Raw genomic sequence first — 21,567 nt, forward strand, 5'->3', positions numbered from 1 at the left:
CTCATATAGATGTCCTACATTAAGAATTTTGCTGTTGATGCCTCATTGAAATTCAATAATATTCTCAGTATTGTGTGTAGAATATGAAATCTAAATTTGTTGTTGAGACATGCATAAATCATGTTTAGACATGCATAATTTAGGTTAATTGTGTTATTTATGCAAATAACACAATTATTTCACTATGGAAGAAACACGGAGAACTGGAGGTGCAGAAGGGGAAGTGGCTGGATCCTTCAATCAGAGTTTTCCAGCAATTTTTCATAGACTAACATTACTATGTCTTTGATTTTTGATATAATTTTGATGTCATGGCTTTTAAATTTTTTAGTAAGTTAATTTAAACTAATTGCTTCATTGTCTGATCTGATAGAAAAATCAAAAAGAAATCAACCAAAATATTGGAAAAACAATGGACAACCTCCACAACTGTTCTTGGATACAATTTCCATGTGAAGAATGACCCATTATTCTATTAAAATTATTACGTGTACCTACAAAGATTAGCCCCCAACTACTAGAAGACTCACCTAAGCGGAGACAGATGTTCAGAATTAACAAGGTAAAACATTTCTTGCAGTTTATGTGATATCTTCAGGGTTTTCCTTTTGTGGAGGAAAGTGATATAATAATAATAATCGAAAAGCATGTGCTTTTGAAGCACAGAAAAACTTCCTTCAAATGTTTGTTTATATTTTCAGTAAATTGTGAAATGTTTACTCCTTTTGAGTGAGGATTAAGAGAGTGTATTTGTTTTTATTTTATTTCAGTTATCTAATTTGAAAAAAGATACATATTTGAGAATACACTCAAATATTTGAGTATATGCAACAAATGCATATTGTCAAAAAAAAAACAACAACTGGGTGATTAGGATTTTCTCTGCAGGATTTAGTAAAGAGTCTTAGAAAGTGACTTGAAGTAAAGAAAAATCCCCTGATTCTGGCATTACCAAACATGTTAAAAGGCAAATCCTGACATTTTTCACAAAGTTCTGGCAGCATTAAAGTTGCATTTATATTACAGGAAATTAAACAGTATTTGATCCAGACTTTGTCTAAGATCCCTACTAGGATGTACCTGTTCATCAGTTTTACAGAAAACCTTATTGTGAATTAAAAATCATCTTAATCCACCTTTATTTTGATCAGAATGTGTCCATACAATATATATCTTTAAAAGGCATGTAGACATAAATGTGAGAACGATCTTGAGAATTGTTTTGGATGACATGTGGAATGCCCAAGGTAAGTCATCTTCCACTTAAGCAATTAGGATCAGTCTTGAAGTATTGAGCAGATAAGATCGTTTTCAAAATATGTGGCTTAAATGACCTCTGAAGATCTTAGTGAAATTTTAGACGCTCTCCTCCCAAATGTGTTTTGTTATTGTTAAATTTTCTTGAAACAACTGCTCAATCATATATAGCTCAAACATTTAGTGTAAGTACAGAATGCAAGTAAACTTCTTTAAAATAAACATTTGTCTAAAAACGTGAGCAAAAAGCAAAAACAGCAAGAATTCAATTCAAACAATGCAACAAAATATCAAAATTCAAATAGAAAAGTTGACCATGATATGTTGTGTTATAAAAAACAAATGATGTCTGAATTAAAATTGATTAATTTTGGCAAATAGCTCTAATGAGAAGTCCCATGATGTCATGGTTTCATTTAGCAACTTTTTTTTTTTTTTTATTATGTTGAGAATTTCATCATCAGGGCACGGCCATTCACGGCTGTCATTGGTTAGACCGAGCTGTCAATCAAACGTTCTTGTGCGTCATTTCCGTTGTCAGGTGGTGCTGTCGCTGTGGAAAGATGCGATCAGCGAGAAGCGGAGGCTTTTCCTTAATTGCTCATTTCAGTAATAGAGGCTAAACAACGCGAAACTAAAACCCCCGACGCTTCTCCCGGCTGAGAGAGAAGCTCCGTACACCCACCACAGCGTTCGCCTGAGAAATGTTGATATTTTAAGAAGACAACGCAGATCTTAGCCGGCGGTTTTGGCTTTGAGGTAAGCGAGGCTGTGACTCCGTTGCTATCTAGCTTCGTCTCTCACCGTGAGCCAGCTGTAACGTTGAACGTACTTTGTTTAAATGGCCTCCCAGCACCCCGACAGAGTTCAGCTTTGCCTTGGCTGGAACGTAGCTCGCCAACAGCCATATTTAAACCTCCACGGTGCATTTTGAATCAAACGTATTTATGCTAACAACGGCTGTGTGAGGTTTGCACCCCGCTCCTTGTTGTGTTGTATGTCCCTTTGTGTGGCTCGTGAGTCCCGGGCTGTTGTAACGTATTTGGCCGAGAAACGGAGTTGGCTTCACCTGAGTTCGTTTATGCACTAATTATAGTGTAACTCATATTTTACACGAATAAAACACGGCGTGTGTTTATGATAGAAACTCTACGTAAGATCTGTCCCTGACACTTTGCTGTTCAAGTTGTGAGCTGCTTGTGTCCAACTTGCAAGGCGTAACGTCAGCGCTTTACTCTACAACTCGTTCGGTTTACACAACACGCTGCCAGAACAGAGTGTCCAGACCTTGTGGACCCAAAATGGCACCAAGCAATGCATTGCAGCCTTTGTGCTGTTACAATCATTTTTGTTATGTGGTTTTATGGCGTGACCTTTGCGTGGCGGGGTGGTCAAGGGCATTGTTATTGGAATGATGAATGGGGTCTACAGCTGAGGAAAAGTGTGTGAGCTGGCATTCTTTGTAGATCCAAAAGCGGCACATTTTTAGATTTATTGACTTGAAATGTGTTTCTTTCTCATGTGTGCATATGAGATATAAATTTGCAGCTTTTTCTTGCAGTGCCCAGACACATGGCATTGAGTCTGAGTAGGTGAGTCGTGAGACACCTACGTGGTTGTTTTGTTCTGATACTATTTAAGGAAGCCCACATTTCTTGTGGGCACTGGCAGCGTGTCTCTCCTCTCCTCTTCTCGTGTGATATGATTCAGAGGCTGGATCTGTTCTTGTCCTCCCTCTGGTATAGTCACAGCCAGTCCTGTTTGCCAGACCACTGGCTGTGTGCAGAGTTGCAGCAGTGTTAGAAAAGGAAAAGGATAGCTGCGTATGCTGTCATCAAGCTGATGTCATTTAGGTCAGCATGCAGGAGTTGGTTGCATCGACCTTTTGCTTTTTTCATATGTGTCTGGGTTTGGCTTCACAACTCTGCAGCAGGTTCTTTAGCTGGCAGACAATGAGCCTGTCTTCTGTGTGTTATGCATTTATGTCAGTGAGGTGGTTGTTTTTAATCCAGGATAATGATTGACATGCATGTACAAGAACTATGACACATTTAAGAAGAAATGTGCAGCTCTGAAGATGATCCTTATTTATGCCTTAAAGCACATTGCTCTAACCTTTACTTTAGTTTTATTAAAGTTAGCAAAAATGTCAAATCAAAGTCCATAATCTACAGGTCACAGATCAGTTCATCTGTCTGACTCACTGTTGCATCTCTAAATTTTACTAAATAATCATGTGAATAAACTGAAACTGCCCACCTTGCATTTAACATAGGAGAGGGTCTTTTCTGACCAAGACAGATTTGTGCTTTCCTTTGATGTCTGACGGAAAGGTTTTAACTCATAAATGACTATATGTTCTGCAGGTTCTATGATCAAGGCTTTAGGAATTATTAAAAATGATGCCTTAAAGCATTTGTCCCCACCCTTTATTTCTGTTAGGCATTAAATAAATTGCATTAAAGTACATACTCCTGGTCTATGTGTTTGTAATGTGGGGGTCTTTTTAGTTTGTGTGCATTATGGAGGAGGGGAAATTTTTTTTTCATGATTTGGGGGGGAAAATCTGCCAGTTTTGATCACTACCAGATTGATTGGTGCATTTTTATTTACATGTTTAATTCCTTCTGATTGGTTCCAGTGGTCATTTTTAAGTACCTTAACACAAGTGAAAATATTTGAATTACAGTATTATCCCCTTTTATGCATTAATGCATACACCTCTTTTGATCTGATTTTAATGAGTAAAAATGTTGTTTCAGAGAGAAAGATGTTAATTGCTTATCATGCATTTAATGAACATGGGAAAAACATTTATTTAAATTGCAGAATTGGGGAAAATGTTCTGATTCCAGTATCCATCTCTGTTTAATTTCAAGTCCACCATGTCTATAGTCACCTGATCATTGGCATCATCTGCTTCATTAAACAATAAAGCAACAGCATGAAGTGTCCTACCTGTTGAACTGCTTCTTTGTGTCCTCTAGAGTAATATGCTATTCCACTATTCCCAGCGTGACTTGGTGTCACTCTGACTTGCGCCATAAACACTGTCAGAAAACCTCAGCTCATCAGACTCCGTGGGTGATGACTAGCAGAAACGGAGACAGATGGGAGAGAGACATGATGATGACACTGTCTGCTGTCTGGGATCACAAAAAGCCTCATGGAAGTGAGAATTCGTACTAGTCCTCACTGAACAGCCAACTGTGCTACCTCCTCCGTGCCCCAGATTCCCAACTAGAAAACGGTGCACAGTTGGTTTTGCAACAGGAAGGTTTCTTAATTTATCAGAAATGAAACTCTGGGATTGCACAGTTATACAATACAGTTTCAAAATTTTGTGTTACGTTTTATCTGTGTTGTGTGTTGGTTTGAACAAATATTTTACCTTTAAAATCTTTCAAATTCTGTTTCCGCACCTTTTAATCACCTTAATATGACAATACATGCTATGTTTCCTCTCCTGTAGCTTCCTGTGCCTTCTGGGAATGCACGGGGAAACCGTTTGACATTTTGGGAAGATTATTATCCAAACATTGAAGCCTTTCTGTTCAATGAAAACTTGGGACGACAGCAGGATGAATCATTCCTCTCAGTAAAGGCTCTACTTCCCCATTACGGGAAACAGATGGCATTTCATCACATTGGCCTATCAGTAAACACAGCATACCTCTCGCTCTCTGATTTCTGGGAGGTGAATGAGAACCGCTGTGTCGGTTAGAGTAGTTTCTATAATGACAATGTGTCACACTGTCACTGTCTCTGCTGGCATCTGAATCTTGCTTCCTTATTATTGAGCAATGGCTTGGCATTTTAACTTTTTGGTCATGTTAAAACATGCATTCATGTTTAAAGGATAGATAAGCTCTTTGCACAGATTCTGCAATAAAGCTTGCAGATTAAAAAGCATGGGGATTTTTCTAAACCGTTGCAAGAAAAAAGCTCAGGATTAGAGAGGCAAATGAAAATGCTCCTGTCTTGCTAGAGTCATGCATTTGCATTCAAGTGCCTTCTATTTTAAATTGCAGATTGTGACAAGCACAATGCCTAATGTAGAGATTGGATCTGAGGTGCTGGCCTTCACGCCAGCAGCCATTACTCTAAATGGAGCTGTAATGGCCTCACATTTACACCAAGGTGTGTAAATGTGCTGCCTCACATTTACACCAAGGTGTGTAAATGTGAGGGGAGGGAGATTTGAAATGGACTGGGTGGAGCTGCCATGAACTTTAGCCCTTTTAACCTCGGTTCACAAACTAGTGTCCTCTCATTTAACTGGTTCCCCTGAAGCTCAATGTATCCTTATTTTTAGAACTATGTATGCTGTTTATTAAAGCTTATTTATACATTTTTCCTCAATCATTTAGAGTTGTTGTTCTTCTCACATGTGTGTACTTTCCCTTTTACTTGGCTATCTTTATCCCATGAACTAATCAGATTTGTTCCCTGCAGAGCTCCAGTATGTCCAAACGGCGCTCGTCAGAGAGGGGGGCTGGAGAGACATCAGGCAGGGCCAGCAAGCTGCAGTGTCCTGGGATATCTGGCAGTAACGCCAAGAGAGCCGGCCCCTTCATCCTCGGTATGGAAGCTACTACTGTTTAAAGGGGAATTGATAGATAAATACAGTGTGTATAGCTGCCTTGCATAACCTGCAGATAATTCAGCCAAACCATCTGTATGCATAAGTTGCAGGGTGCCTGTGTGAGTACACTGTGGACTTACACACGCTTGAGACAAGAATTTGAAGAATTTTGCTGATCCTCATGACATCGGCCAGAAAAGCTGGAATCTATGCTGGGGCACTTTCTTCTTTCTTTCCTCCAGTATCATATATTCCTTTCCTATTCTCTGAAGTGTATGTGAATTCTGCAGTAGAGCTCCTGCATTATTTACCAGATACTTTGCCAAAGAAAACATTGCACTTGGGGTGTTAATGGATACCTGCACACGCTGCCCTTAATGAGTTTTGGGAAGAGCAAACAGACCAGCGGCGTAGAATGCCTTTTGGTCATGCAGCTGTTCCTTTTCTCGTCCTTTCAGGACCTCGCCTGGGCAACTCGCCAGTACCGAGTATAGTCCAGTGTTTGGCCAGGAAAGATGGCACAGATGACTTCTATCAGCTCAAAGTAAGTCTGTTATATTCAGGTATTTTCATGTTCTCCTATAATTGCAGTTATTTCAAAATCCTTATTATCAAGGCAAATTTTAAGCATCTGAACTTCAGACCTTTTCACAGTGCACATTTTATTCATTAATTTTATTGAATCCATTTAGATCTTTTTCTGGTGCTTAATTTTTGCTCTGTTCTGCAGATCCTGACGCTGGAGGAGCGGGTGGACTCCGTGGGGGAAACCCAGGAGGAGCGACAGGGGAAGATGCTGCTGCATACAGAATACTCTCTCCTTTCTCTGCTGCACAACCAGGATGGTGTGGTTCACCATCATGGCCTTTTTCAGGTAGACGTTTTTACTTTACCTACATATCTTAGCAGGTTTTAGTTAAATAAACAAAGAGTATCATTGTTTTCGTAAGAACAATATGTGATTAACTTTCTAAATACAGCATTATCTCTCTGCCAAAGCTTCTTTTCAGTCATTTTTGTTTATGAATATATTTAACACCAGAGCAAGTAACAGTTTGATTTTATCAGTTCAGCTTTAGCAGAAACAAGTTTGTCATGGCTCAAGCCACCTGCCTGTACTTTCCTTATAAAGGTTGTTTCAGTAGAGAAGTAGAAATACAATAAAAGCTATATTTATCTGCTGCTCTCTGTTCACAGCAACCCTTCCCCCTCCTTCACCTGCTGCCCCATCTGCCTTCTCCTTTAAATTTGTTATTCCATCAGCTCTGATTCAGTCTTCCCCGTTTGTCTTTTATTCACAGTCCGTTTCACTTTCAGCGTCCTTATAATAGCAGTATTAAGCCGTGCATGCTGATTCATTTAGTTCTGCCATATTGATTAGATCATTATAGTTCATCTCTGCTGTCTGTGAACCAGTTCATTGTTCATTCTTTCAGAGATGCTGACTGCATTAAAAAAAACTGTTAACCTGATACAGAAATCAATAGGAAACAAATGGTGAGTCTACCATTTGTAGCTTGAGTTTTAAGAATAGGAATGATCTTTCTCATCTTTTTTATATCATATTCTCTCACACTGACTGTGGAGATGTCTTATTCTTATCAGATGCAGTTTTTGTGATTCAGATTGTTCTTGAACAATAATGAAATAAGATATATTAGCAGGATTGAAAAAATATTTTTCTGGCAATCCTGTTCAGGACAATTATTAATGATTTAAATAAGGGCTAGAGGTGCTGCGTGAGAGAAGAGACCCTGAACAATAAGTTTTACTAGTACTTTAGACAAATGGGGGAAAATAAACATGGAGTTGACCTGTAAACCTCCTGTATCTTCTGATTTTAGTCATTAGTGTGGCTTACATTACTAACACAGCATTATATATGTTTATTCCCTTGAGAATTTAGACTCTTAATTTCCCTTTGACATTTCCTTAATATCCCCTTGACAAACAGGTTGAATGTTTATTAGGATAAACCAGAACATCTTTTCTGTATTAGCCAAGAATAGTCAGATTCTGGTCACCAGCCAAGATGAAGGACTTCTCTGTGTAACTGTAGATACTTGCTTTGAGAAATCTCACTGGTTGCATTGTTTACATTCCACAAATAGATCTCAAATTCTGTTCTGTCAAATTAAATCAAATGAACACCCTCCCATTGCTAATTCCCCACACTTATTTCTGGATTCAGGATCGCGCCTATGAAATAGTAGAGGACATGGAAGCCAACAAAGTTCGTAAGATGAAGAAGCGGATCTGCCTCGTCCTGGACTGCCTCTGCGCTCACGACTTCAGTGACAAGACGGCAGATCTAATAAACCTCCAGCATTACGTCATAAAGGAGAAGAGACTGAGCGAGCGTGAAGCTATTGTCATTTTCTACGATGTTGTGCGTGTGGTGGAGGCCCTCCATAAGGTTGGTCTTATTACACTACTAAAGAGTACAAATGTGCAACACAATCAGCTCACTTTCTTCAATCTTTCATCAATGTAGAAAAGTTCTTTGTTGTTGTTTGTTAGATGCAAATTCTTTTGATTACTCACTTCCAAGGATCGTGTGCCACTCCCAGAAACTAATTCTTGTTTTGTCAATGATTCATTGAGCACAATGTGACCATACTTCTTTTTTTCCTGCCTGCAGAAAAACATTGTGCATAGAGACCTCAAGCTGGGAAATATGGTGCTGAACAAACGGTAAGTCGACGCTCGGTCACTCATCCCGCATTGTCGGTCAAGTCATGCTGAATAACGCTGCCTTTTGTGCCAATTTTGCTGTTTTAGCCTGTTAGTATTGTGCCTGATGGCCGACTGGACCCCAGAATTTGGATCCAGTGTTTGTATTAAGCTTTAAACCCACATAGAGGCCACATTCTTTGACTATAAGTGAAATTACACTCAGGAACCTGAAGTCTTGCTCTCTTGTGCTCAAATGTGTCTGGGTGTTGAGTAATGATAGATGATTCATTCCCCATGGTCAGAGTTTTGAAAGTGGACTCTGGTGCCAAACAAAACAATGAATATGCCTCTGCTTTGATCTCAGTGGGAAAGTGTTTGGGTTTGGGGGTGTATGAGTAATTTAGTAATGCACAGAAGACCCTGTTGAGTGCACCTGAGGTCAAAGTGCTGCAGCTCAGATTAGACGTGCAGGATGGAAAACTACTCATCTGTAAACTCCCTCCAACCAACTCATGCGTAGGGGATATGAAGGGCTTGTATTCAGATGGTGAGAACCACTCTTCCTCACTGTGAGAACGTTTTTAAATTTGGCTGTCATTTACTTAATAAATGCTTAGAAAAATATTATAATTAGAATTTGCATTAAATGTACATTGATTTCATTTTAAAAACAAGTGGATGATCTTACAGACTTCATTTGAACTGTTGAGGGTGTTGCTTTGGTATGACTGAATGACTAAAGCTGACACACACTCACTTTGTTCCTACGCTCACTTTAGCTTGATTTATACCTTTTTGTACATTGTATTTTCAACCTACACAAAAAGCCTTTGCCACAGTAAGCAATTCTACTGTGTTGGTCTGTCAGTGGCTCTCAGGGAGCTACAACTCTGGTTTCTGTTGGGGTTTCCTTACAGCTTTGTTTAGATTCTTTGTGCAAAAAAAAATAAAGCGATGCAGCAAACAGAATTTTGCAGTCGGTTACCAATCTCCAGTTTTCCAAACCTGTGACCTACCTATGCAGATTTTACCTGGTTTAATTTTTCTTTGGAACTGTGATATAAAATGTTATAAAAGATCAGAAAAAAATATTTTTGTAGCCTTACTGTTGTTATCAATCATTAACTATTTGTACCAGGAGCATACAACTTCATGCCACTGTAAACTGAATTTTAAAAAAAATTTTGAAAGGAAAAACAAAATGAGTTGATGATTTTTAACATCTTTTACATCAGTGATTAATTTGGCTTGTATTATTGAAACATCAGTTTCTATATAAATATTCCAAGATTCCAACATTTTTGCAGTGTTACATTACAACACTTCCTATTGAAATGTTGTTCTCCCTTGCTCTAAGCCAGAATGAAAAATGTTATTTTTATTTTGCCTTTTTATATATTGTATGTATTTCAGAGCAAACTGTAACTGAAGTCAAATTCCTTGTTTGTGTGCACATGTGGTGAATTCAGCTAATTGTTATTGTTAGAGACAAGAGTTTCAGTAAGTAATGTGTGTGCATGCATTATAAAGTCACCTTCTTTTCCAAAAGTATATTAACCTTACATCTTCAGCAACAATTGACAATCATGATAGTCCAAAACAAAGTTCTTACTATGTGCATTGAAAAGCAACAAGGTCTTTTCTTTGTCCTGGTTCCTCCTACCTGCAGCGGTAGTAAGAAGTAGTGGCAATAGTGATGAAATGGTGTTTTGGCCAGAAGATGCGGGTGGAGGGGAGCAGAGTAGATGTGAGGAACACTCCGTCCCAGCTGGAGACAAAGGAGAGACATGCCAAAGGCTCAATAGCTCAGAGCTGACTCACCGCAGTGCAAGTCACTCACACACGAACTCACTTACCTACGTGTGCACACAAATTGTCATAATTTCTTTCCTCTGTGTTTTGCTTTTTCTTTTTAACACAGCCACCCATTTTCTTTGTCTTCCTCTTTTTTTTTTTTTTTTCTCACCATGTACTACACTCTCCTGGCTGGGGTGCGTGTGTGTATGTGAACGGACAGTGGGTGTGGGGAAAACTGACCATTTAGAGACTTACTCAATCAAACGCCACTTACTTCCCCTGTTGTTTGTCAGAGTTCTGGGAAATGCATCAGAAAACATCAGCACTTTGTGCAAGAAATGATGCGACTTCCTCTCCCAGAGCCAGCTGTTGTGAAAGCAGGATGTGATAAATCAATCTGCACAGCCAGTGATTGGGTATTTTTAAATTTTAATGACTTCCTATATAAAAAATGAAATTCCTTTGGATATGTTATATAATATTCTGGTCCATACGTTTTAAGACACAAATGAATTTCAAGAATGTATGTTTCATGAAGTTATGCTGATTTTTGACTATGTCTTTGATGGCACCTTTTCTTTTGGCTGTTGCTCAACTAAAGCCCGAGTGTCATTGAAACCCTTCAAGCGATGGCCAATTCTGAGAACTGATGCTTGCTGTAGAAGCTGCCCTGTGATTAACCTTGCTTCTCGTCACATGTATTTTTATTACGGGCCGGAAAGGAGAAGTCATCTGGGCTGTTTAGGTCTCTGGTTTCCTGACCGGAGTCATGTGACAAGGAAGCGGAGACGGCGTGGTCTATCCACTGTCCTCAGGGACCCTTGCCTCACAAGGCGAACATGCAATCTCATTTATTCAATCTCCGGTGCAAGAATAGAAGCCTGGGTCGTGATGCTCGCAGACAAAAGCACAATTGAAAATACTCGTTCATAAAGGAGAGTCCTTGAAGCTTCGCACATTCCTCAGTTAACTCATAAGGCCATCTATGGTTGGAAGCATTTATTGCAAAATTAGTCAGGAGGGATGAATCTCATAAAAAGCTTTATGTCACCTAGTGTCAGTTTTCCACAGTGAGGTTTATGTTGCCAGTCAGTGTTCATCGGGATTGGGATCGAGGTGCCTTTACGGGAGCGGCGAATGTGTGCGACGGACCACGGTGTGAAAGTGAGAGAAAATAGGGGAAGCTGTTGACCTCAGGCTTTTTAGAAAGCGGATGTGGGTGAAAAGCGTGATGTGGAGAATACCCAGGCTGACAGCTCTTTTTTTTTCTTCTTTTTCTTTTTGGTGTGTGTGTCTTTTCAGACCATTGCAGTGTGCTTTGCAATGGTTGGCAATCCACTTCAGCATGGGAGTGATTATGGATGCATATCATGTTGCATGGTTGTGTATACATTTCAAATCTTCTGCAGCTTATATAAAATCAGTTTCCAACACATCACTGTGCAGGTTTAGTCATTGCAGCAATTATCATAAGCCACAGGTTGACTCATATGTTTGTCAAAGTGCAACTTTTTTTCCCTCTACAGAAAAGTTTCAAGACAGTCAGGTTTCACTCGATCATGAGCAAAGTGACACATTTCAGCAGACACCAAATTGCTAAAAGTCTTATCAGTTTTAAGGCTAACTATATACACTGCCTGGCCAAAAAAAAAGTCGCCACCTGGATTTAACTAAGCAAATAGGTACAAGCCTCCTATTGGATAAGTACTGCATAGGCGATTATCTTTCAGCTGGCAACAAGTTATTTAACCCCAGCTGATCCAATGAGTAACTCCTCATTTCTTAAACAACCATGGCAAAAGACACATCCTGTGGTCGTGGAAAAGACGTTAGTCTGTTTAAGAAGGGTCAAATCATTGGCATGCATCAAGCAGAGAAAACATCTAAGGAGATTGCAGAAACTACGAGAATTGGGTTAAGAACTGTCCAACGCATCATTAAAAACTGGAAGGATGGTGGGGAACCATCGTCTTCCAGGAAGAAATGTGGTCGAAAAAAAATCCTGAATGATCGTGATCGGCGATTACTTAAACGTTTGGTCAAATCAAATCGAAGAAAAACAACAGCAGAACTCAGGAGTATGTTTAATTGTGAACGCAAAAGCATTTCCACACGCACAATGCGAAGGGAACTCAATCTATGCAGAACTCAAATCTGCATAGATTTTAGTTCATGCTGACATGGTATTTATTGAACAGCTGTGTAGCCGTAAGAAAACCTCTAATCAGTAAGGCTAACCAGAAAAAAAAGGCTTCAGTTTGCTAGGGAGCATAAAGATTGGACTCTGGAGGAATGGAAGAGGGTCATGTGGTCTGATGAGTCCAGATTTACCCTGTTCCAGAGTGATGGGCGCATCAGGGTAAGAAGAGAGGCAGGTGAAGTGATGCACCCATCATGCCTAGTGCCTACTGTACAAGTCTGTGGGGGCAGTGCTATGATCTGGGGTTGCTGCAGTTGGTCAGGTCTAGGTTCAGCAACATTGTGTGCCCAAAGAATGAGGTCAGCAGACTACCTGAATATACTGAATGACCAGGTTATTGCATCAATGGATTTTGTCTTCCCAAATGGAATGGGCATATTCCAAGATGACAATGCCAGGATTCATCGGGCTCACATTGTGAAAGAGTGGTTCAGGGAGCATGAGACATCTTTTTCACACATGGATTGGCCACCACAGAGTCCAGACCTTAACCCCATTGAGAATCTTTGGGATGTGCTGGAGAAGGCTTTGCGCAGTGGTCAGACTGTCCCATCATCAATACAAGATCTTGGTGAAAGATTAATGCAACAATGGATGGAAATAAATCTTGTGACACTGCAGAAGCTTACTGAAACAATGCCACAGCGAATGCGGGCTGTAATCAAAGCTAAAGGCGGTCCAACAAAATATTAGAGAGTGTGACCATTTTTTGGTGGCGACTTTTCTTTTGGCCAGGCAGTGTATATACAGTTATAAGGCTAACTAACTATATTGCCTTGATCCTTTATTAATTCAGCCAGTAATTCGGGTTACTGTTGATAGTCAATGTACTTTACACTATGAGGACATAGCATAATAACAAAACCTCATATATCAAAATATGAGAAGTTCACATTCTTTGTAAATTTAATGTTCATTCAAGATGTCTTACTGTGCACTTCTGCAAAACTTTGCATCAAAACAATTGAAATGGGTTAATTATAAGGTTAGAAAGTACTTCATGTGTGTGACTAATGCGGTGAGAAACAGACTAAAACTACACTAAAAATGTCTTTGTCAGAGAGAACTGAAGCAAACTTTAAAAGTCAGCAATTTAAGCTCAGATAGTTTCAGTTTGTCTTTTAATTTCAACTAGCATGTACGGTGAAAGACCACTCACTGGTCACTTTATTAGGTACACATTGCTAGTATTGCCAGAATGGCAGTTCTGAATTTGCCTTTAGAACCGCAACTTTTTCTCTGCATAGATTTTAGTTCATGCTGACATGGTATTGCTCAGTTCCTGCAGATTTGACGATGATTGTGGAGGTCATTGAAGTTTAATTATGTTATTCACAAGAAACCAGTAAGATGATTTGATAGCTGTACTGTGGTTATAGAGATGGACCTGGTTGGCATTAATACTCAGGTTGAGTGTGGTTTTTAAAAGATTCTTAATTGGCACAAACAGTCTTAAAATTATCCACGCTTTCATCTTCTTTGCACCAAATTTTGACCCCTCCATTTAAATGCGGCAGCTAAAATGAGACTCGTGCGACCAGGCAATATTTTTCCGGGCTGTTATTGTCTGTCCACTTTTGGTGTTTCTCTATGAATTGAAAGCTTTTTTTCTTCCCTCTTCTGATGCTCAGTTTAAACTTCACCTAGATGTGTCTTTGCTGTATCTAGATTAGTAAAGTGCAGTACTTTACTAATCTAGTAAAGTAGATTAGTAACTTTACTAGATTAGTAAAGTACTTCGGTAAACTTCGGTTACTCTGGCACCCCATTAAAAGGATTTTTCCATCGTACGGTTCTTAAGCTTTAGTGTTCTGGCAGTTTTGAAACTGCAGCGACATAGATATTTGATGGCTTTTTGTGTACCATGAAAGGCCATTGTGCTCCCTGATACATTCACTGTCTTATGTTGACTCAGCTATAAATTTAAAAGCGGTTATAAAATTTTTTCTTTCTGTTTATCAGGACACACCGCATTACCATCACTAACTTCTGCCTGGGAAAACATCTGGTGAGTGAGGATGACCTGCTGAAAGACCAGAGAGGCAGCCCTGCCTACATTAGTCCTGATGTATTAAGTGGTAAGTGGAAAATGATGTCCAATGTAAAGTCTTGCTTGAAGAAGTTCCTGTTTAGATTTCCAGTAAAGAAATAAATGCTGCCAGTGTACACATTGGGTTTGACATATTCTAATAACCTATGTCTAATACAGATCAGATTGTTCTTGGCATTCTGCAGTTTTATAGTGAAAAAATAGTGAAAAGCTCTTTGCCACAGTGCTGAGTAACAGTTTTATGATTTGTGGGGAGAAAACTGATAACAAATCTCAACTGGGCAGATGAGATGCTCTTTACTCTATCTGTGAAATCATAAAAACAGGAAGTTGTGTATCAAAGTTTGAAATTGAAATATAGCATAAACACCTACATGGTGTAAAAATGTGTTAGACTGTTGATTCACTGCTGTTACAAGTGAATCAAACTACAATGGAATGTGTTTCTTAACTAAAAAAGCCTTTAAAATGTACTGGATCCTTGTCATTCAAATATTGTAGTTAAACTTATTAGATTCTAGAAACAATCCTGGGATTTTGTTGTAGAATTGCGTAATATAAAACCCTGCATGATTTTCCGTTTATTAAGCAGTTTCACGGAAGTTGTGTTGCAATCTGTGAACTGCGATACCCAGAATTTGTTTTTGTTTTTGTATTCATGGCAATGTCCCATTTTTCTCACATAATGCTATCTGCATACATAGAAAAACATCAGGAAAAGCTACGGTACTCCTAATCGGCAACATCAGTGCTTGGCCACACTCTCCTGTAGAAAACCATAGTTGCATCCGTTTGAATATTCATTTCCTGATCAACATCCTGGATGTTGTCTTGAATTTAGAATGATATCAATCTTGCAGCCTGTCCAGCAGTTCAAACAGCAGATAAAAGCGTTGCGTACATATCAGCATAACGTGACAGGCACACAATTAAACAGAGCTTCAGTGACTCATCCGCTGATGACTCACCAGAGGGAAACTACTCCCATCGACTCCCATCCCCCGCCTGTGTATGTGTGACACAAGCTTGAATATAATTGCCGACTGCTGTTGCTGCCGCCTCTCTGGCTGGAATAACACCGCCTATGGTAAAGCGCAGCCTATGATGCTACAGCCTCATCAGCTCCACATACACAGCTGCTTGATTGCCTCTGTTTGCTTTAACAAGCAGCTCTCCACATTTAAAAAGTTGCGGATTTCAAGGACGCATCATAAATGCTGAGTCATGCAGTTCGTGTTTGCCAGTTTTGTTAATCATTAAAACCCCGTGACTTGACAGGGATTGAACTTGCTGAATGTTTGGTCACGCCTGTGTTAAAACAGGAAGCAATCCGTCATTAGAGTAAAATAATGTTGCCCTCTGTGTTGTGTGTGTCTGGATAATTTTATCTGTACGTCTGTGTGTTTTGACAAAAACTGAGATGCCCCTCTCCTTTTTGCCCCCAGGTCGCCCATACCGCGGTAAACCCAGCGACATGTGGGCCCTCGGAGTTGTCTTGTTCACCATGCTGTATGGCCAGTTCCCTTTTTATGACAGCATACCTCAAGAACTCTTCCGCAAAATCAAGGCTGCAGAGTACTCTATTCCAGAGTAAGTGTTAATTTGAAGCAGAGCTGAGGAAACTCTGTATCCATTCTTTCACAACTTTAAACAAGTCAATAATAAATTCTGTTAAACTGATGTCAAAACATCTCCCATTGTGACTAAATTATGACTTGTTTATTTTAGTGTTTTTTTTTCCTAAGTTCTTGATTTACTAAGGATTTCTATTTGCGTTCTGTGTAGCACTGAAGGATTTTCCTAATGTTTTTGCTAAATCTGTGACACTTTTTATTTATTTATTTTTTTTGGTTAAAATAACTACCTTCTACGTTCTCTCCCTACCTCAGAGATGGTCGTGTGTCTGAGAACACGGTGTGCCTCATTCGAAAGCTGCTCGTGCTGGACCCTCAGCAGAGGCTGGCTGCAGGAGAAGTGCTGGAGTCACTCAGTGCCATTATTGCTTCATGGTAACTGCACCACCTGCTGGCTGTCTGAAAAAACTGAACTTATTCAGGATGTGTTACATATCGGGGTTGACTATATGCCATGGCCAGTTATCATAGCAGTTCACATACTTAATATTAAACTCTCATTTCTGTTAATTAGTTAATCATATTGTGGTGCTTTTTCAATCACAGGCAGTCGGTTTCATCGATGAGTGGCCCTCTACAGGTAGTTCCAGATATTGACGATCAGGTCAATAACCAAGAACATTTACAGGAGGTAAGATATTAAAAAAAGAGAATAGGTTTTCTCAACAAACTGTAGTCCTTAATTGTGAAGAAGGGAAGTAATGCATGATTTGCAGTTTTTTGATGAAGAAAATCCTGAAAATGAGACTGAGCTTTTTATTCACCCTGCTTTACTTGTATACACATAAATAAAATCCATCCAAGCAATGTTAACTTAAGCTGCAAGGTTTTGGTTTTCATGTGACAAAATGTAAAAGCATTGAAGAAAATGTCAGAGTTCTACATCTTGCTCAATGGGAGCTTTTTATCTATAACTAAAATGAACAAATTGTACACTTTTTAGACATATTTTATATGTGTATTAGTGCAGTAACTACATCACATTGAGCAGAATTTGATTTTTCAACACAGGCCAAGGCAATCGAAGAGTCTTCGCAGTACGAATTTGAGAACTACATGCGCCAGCAGCTGCTGCTGGCTGAAGAGAAGAACACTATTCATGAAGCCAAGAGCTTTCTCACCAAGAGGCAGTTTGGCAACATCCCACCTGTCAGACGTCTGGGTCACGACGCCCAACCGGTCAGTCCATTCGACGCTACTGCCCTTGCTCAACGATTCCTCCGGAAATAACCCTCAACCAGCCACACCAACCTCTTATGCCTCCCTGGGAACTAAATACACCCATGGAGACCAGAGAGAACTTGGGAGAAAAATACCCAAAACGGAACTGGCACACAGGAAGACCTTCCTGAGCCGGCAAGCAGACAGATGCATACTGGGGTTTTAGTAAGCTAAGTGGAGCAGACGCATAGTCGGGTACCAGAGCAGATTCACATCTCAGAGCTTCACTTTCCCAGTCTGGATCATCTCTGGCCTGGACATGAAACTCCCGACTCAAAGGTTCTTTGCCCACTTGTTAGTCACTGTGCATCAAACTCGTCGGCATGGTGTGTCGCGGTGCTGATGAGGTTCTACCTACAGTGTTGAAGAAACTATTAACCCCTGACGCCTATTCCTTGCACCTCTAAAACTTCCCCATCCATTCTGGCTTCCCTGAGCAATACAGGTCCAGAATCATGTAGCAACTCCCCCCTCTTTTCACCATGGTTTGGAATTTTCTCAAGTCCAGTTACTTGATCACAGATGTCATTCATGTATACCTCCATTCCACCTTTTTTCTCTCTTTCTCTCCCTCTCTCTCTTCGATTTTTTTCTGCATTGTTCTAACCATAACTCTTCAAATCAATCTACCTCTCCGTCTCTGTCCGTCTGTTTCTAAACCATACTCGCAGTTCTGAGGCGAGGGATTGTAACGACCGAGTCTCAACCCACCAGTGGCATAAAGCATTAATGTTTTCAGTTGGAGTGAAACTGCTTTAAAACCGTTTTAGGCGGTTTCTAAAAATCTGAATAAGCTTTGTATTTGCCTGAATAAGTAGCATTTTATCTCAGTAGTTTCATTGAAGAAAGATTTCAATATCAAAGCTTACGTTGAAATTCACGCTCTGCATCGTCTCCTGCTTCTTTCTCATCCCCGTGGAAATCTTTTTAGCACCTCGGCAGCTATTGTGAGGTACCTGGGAGTCCCAATGCCAAGAACTAAATGAGGCCAAGTTATATTGATGATGGTAACTCTTCCTTAGTGCCGCTACAATGACTATCCGGCACCGTCATGTTTCCGTTGCCAAAAATCCTGTCTTAAATTTCTTCTTAGCCAAGGAAACTGGTACTTTCAGACTCATTTAGAATTGTTTGACTTCCAGGTAGCTTCCCTATGTCTTCTTATCAAAACCAATCATGGGACAAGTGGGTTTTTTTTTCTCTGTGTGAATGTGAACAGTCATTTCTTCGCTTTGATGAATCTGCAGTATCCTGAAGTGTGCATGCTGTGTGTGTAGGTTGGGGTCAGACAAACAAGGGTGTATGAAGCTGAAACTCTCTGACCCTTTAAGCTATCTTCCACTTATTGTTGTGTTCTGTTATCTGGCCTGCCTCTATGGCAGACACTGTGAAACACAGACCAGGCTCTGCTGAGGTGGGGCTTGACTGAATGAGTTTTTTTTTTTTTTGTCGGGGGGGGGGGATGACGTGAATGCTTTAAGATTGAAAAAGATCATATACATCTCCTTTCAGACGTATTATTACCTCTTTTTCACACAAAATCTACACACTTTAATGTATTTCATTGGTTTTTATATGCTAAGCCAACACAAAGCAGTTCTTCATTGTGAAGTTAAAGGATACATTTAGGGGAAAAATAATCTTAGACCTGTGGCATACATTTTAATTCAGCTCCCTGATTTAATATGCAATAGATCCACATTTTGGTGCTACATGCAGCCCAAAAAGCCCAAATTTTAGTCCTCCCCTTTGTTGTGTTGCCCTGTCTTTCAACAGTCTTGCCACCCAATCCTTTGTTGTTTGTACTAGACTCTCGGGATATTGTTTAAAGCCATGCTGTGCTTTAAATATCCTTTATTTCTGGTTTGTCTGCTGTTTTCATTGGTCTTCGTGGTGCTATTTGTTCCCCATTGTTCACTAGCAAACTTCTAAAACTGTCAAAGAATGCAGTACACCCTATTAGTACTGGGATTAAGTTGCACACAGGTTGATTTTCAAATTAGATGACTTCTAAAGGCAATTGGTTGCATAAAATTTTATTTAGTCGCATCAGAGAACATGGAGCTTAAAACACATGGTGTGATTTTCAAAATCACACCATGTATTTTACTTTGTAGTTATGGACTATGTGTTGGTATGTCACATATCCCAATTGTAACTTCATTAAAATACCTGATGAAATGTGAGGACATTCTGGGTTTTAATACGTCTGCAAGGCGGTGTAACTTTTTTCTCCCAAACTCACTTTGTACATGCTCTTCTTATCTCACTATGTGGGCCCCTCTGAGCCCTAGCCAGTGGCAGATAAATATTACTGTAATATTCTGTAGTTAAATGAAAATACAAACTCACAGGTCTATAAGTGCAGTTTCTGGGTTCGCTTGATGCATTATTCTGTTTTTTACAGAACTATTTTTGAAACCATGGCAATGCTACTAACCAGTGACTGTTAGGCATCTGTACTGTGCATCTTGCCTTTGCATATTGGTACTTGCTTTATGGCTTTAGATGCTTTTTTTCCTATTTATATTCAAATTGCATGAACATAGAGTCTCTTCAAATGTCTTTTACTTCTCTATTTTTCCTTGTAGTTTCATGTTGATTTATTTATTCACTTGTGTAGACCCTCCCTCTCCAAACCACTGGTGCTTGTATCACAGACATTGATTGTAGACAGTCAAGAACTCTCCTTAAAACAAGGCCCCACAGCTGTTTGCTCTCTCAGCTTTAAACAGTGGTTCCACTTCAGCAATCCAAATCCCTTTCCTTCTCAGACACATTTGTGAAAGAGTAGCATTTCCTTTTCTCTTAGGATTACTCAATTGTTTTCTTGTGGTCACCTTAAGCTACACTAATATTAAGACTGACTTTTGCATAGTTCTATTTTTTAAAGAAATTATGATAATAATAAATGGATTTTCTCATCTTAATTTACGGGAGGGGTTTTTGTAGTGAAAATCTTTTGTTGCCATTAACCCCTAAACCCCAACCCAAGGCTGCACTCTCTGGTCAGTATGTAAATAATGTACCATGATGACTGTGACGGTCAGACTTTATGTACAAAAGCTCTACCCTGTGACTTACCAGCTCTGTTTCAGCACATGGTGATCGACTCGTTCTTTGGGCCACGTTGGCCATCTGACATCACATCCAGAGTTTAAAATGAAACTTAGAGAGCCGCCGGCTTTCTCCCATCTCAATGTGAATTCTGTGAGTATTCAGCAGTATTGTAGTAGTCTAGGTTCATCAGAAAACTCCATTGCCACCACTGAATGCTAACATTTAGGGGGTATTTATGGGGAATGTCTGATGCAATCACCATGAGAAACAAATACACATCAGTAATTGTTATTTACTCTCCCCAATGATTCTTAGATTGTACTATGCTCAATGTTTAATCTGGAAATACTTTGTACGATGAGGTAAATTAGTAAAACTCAGAACGTGCAAGGCGAGTCCAGAAAACATTTTGTCAGATCATCTTCCCCCAGCGGGGTGAGTAATACAGACGTGTTGGTTAAAATTGTCAGTACATATTTGAGATATTACTGACTGATCCAACTGTAAATTCAATGCAGGGATGTGAAACATGGAGTCACAAAGTGTTGTGAGCTGCTTGGTTGGATATGGGCATCTAAATACGGAAAACTGATTAACTGTACAGATAAACGCATTTGTATAAAAAAAGCATATTTTTCTACGTCATCAGATCTCTACATGCATGTCAGCAATAAACTTTGATATGGAAGCGTTCAACTTTGTCTTGTCCTCACTGAACTTTGATAATTTACCACTAGGTGGCGCAGTATGCTTAAAAACAATTTACTTAAGGTCAAGGTAAAAACAATTTGAGTTTGTTTTTTTTTTGTAACTCCTTAAGGACAATGTTCTTATGTTTCTTTCTGTAGAAGTAAACAAATAGATGAGATGATTTAGTGAAAACTCAATGGGTGCATTGGTAGGTTTAAAATGTGAAGAAAGAGCAAGATGAATGAGTCTTTGTGCATCTCTACAGATTTCCTCTTTGGCGAGTCCAATTATGGGTCAGAACGAAGCAAACGTCAAGCAGGAAACCCTCTGCTAACTAACAGTAGTTCCCTATGGGGTTTTGCTACTGATCCCCATTCCCCTACACACACGCCCACGC

The 21,567-nt window shown here is 39.6% G+C and overlaps 1 protein-coding gene across 1 annotated transcript; it reads left to right on the forward strand.

Annotated features, from left to right (window-relative positions):
- The first annotated feature begins 1,787 nt into the window (after nucleotides 1-1,787).
- Nucleotides 1,788-21,173, forward strand: stk40 (serine/threonine kinase 40). The gene is made up of 11 exons (XM_032558125.1): nucleotides 1,788-2,016; nucleotides 5,713-5,839; nucleotides 6,301-6,386; nucleotides 6,573-6,716; nucleotides 8,034-8,258; nucleotides 8,484-8,536; nucleotides 14,478-14,593; nucleotides 16,011-16,155; nucleotides 16,455-16,574; nucleotides 16,746-16,830; nucleotides 17,211-21,173. The coding sequence occupies exons 2-11, from the start codon at nucleotides 5,722-5,724 to the stop codon at nucleotides 17,427-17,429; spliced, it is 1,311 nt and encodes a 436-aa protein (XP_032414016.1). The 5' UTR covers nucleotides 1,788-2,016; nucleotides 5,713-5,721; the 3' UTR covers nucleotides 17,430-21,173.
- The last annotated feature ends 394 nt before the right edge of the window (nucleotides 21,174-21,567 follow it).

This window comes from Xiphophorus hellerii, chromosome 3 (genome assembly GCF_003331165.1).
Source record: "Xiphophorus hellerii strain 12219 chromosome 3, Xiphophorus_hellerii-4.1, whole genome shotgun sequence".
Taxonomy (NCBI): Eukaryota; Metazoa; Chordata; class Actinopteri; order Cyprinodontiformes; family Poeciliidae; genus Xiphophorus; species Xiphophorus hellerii.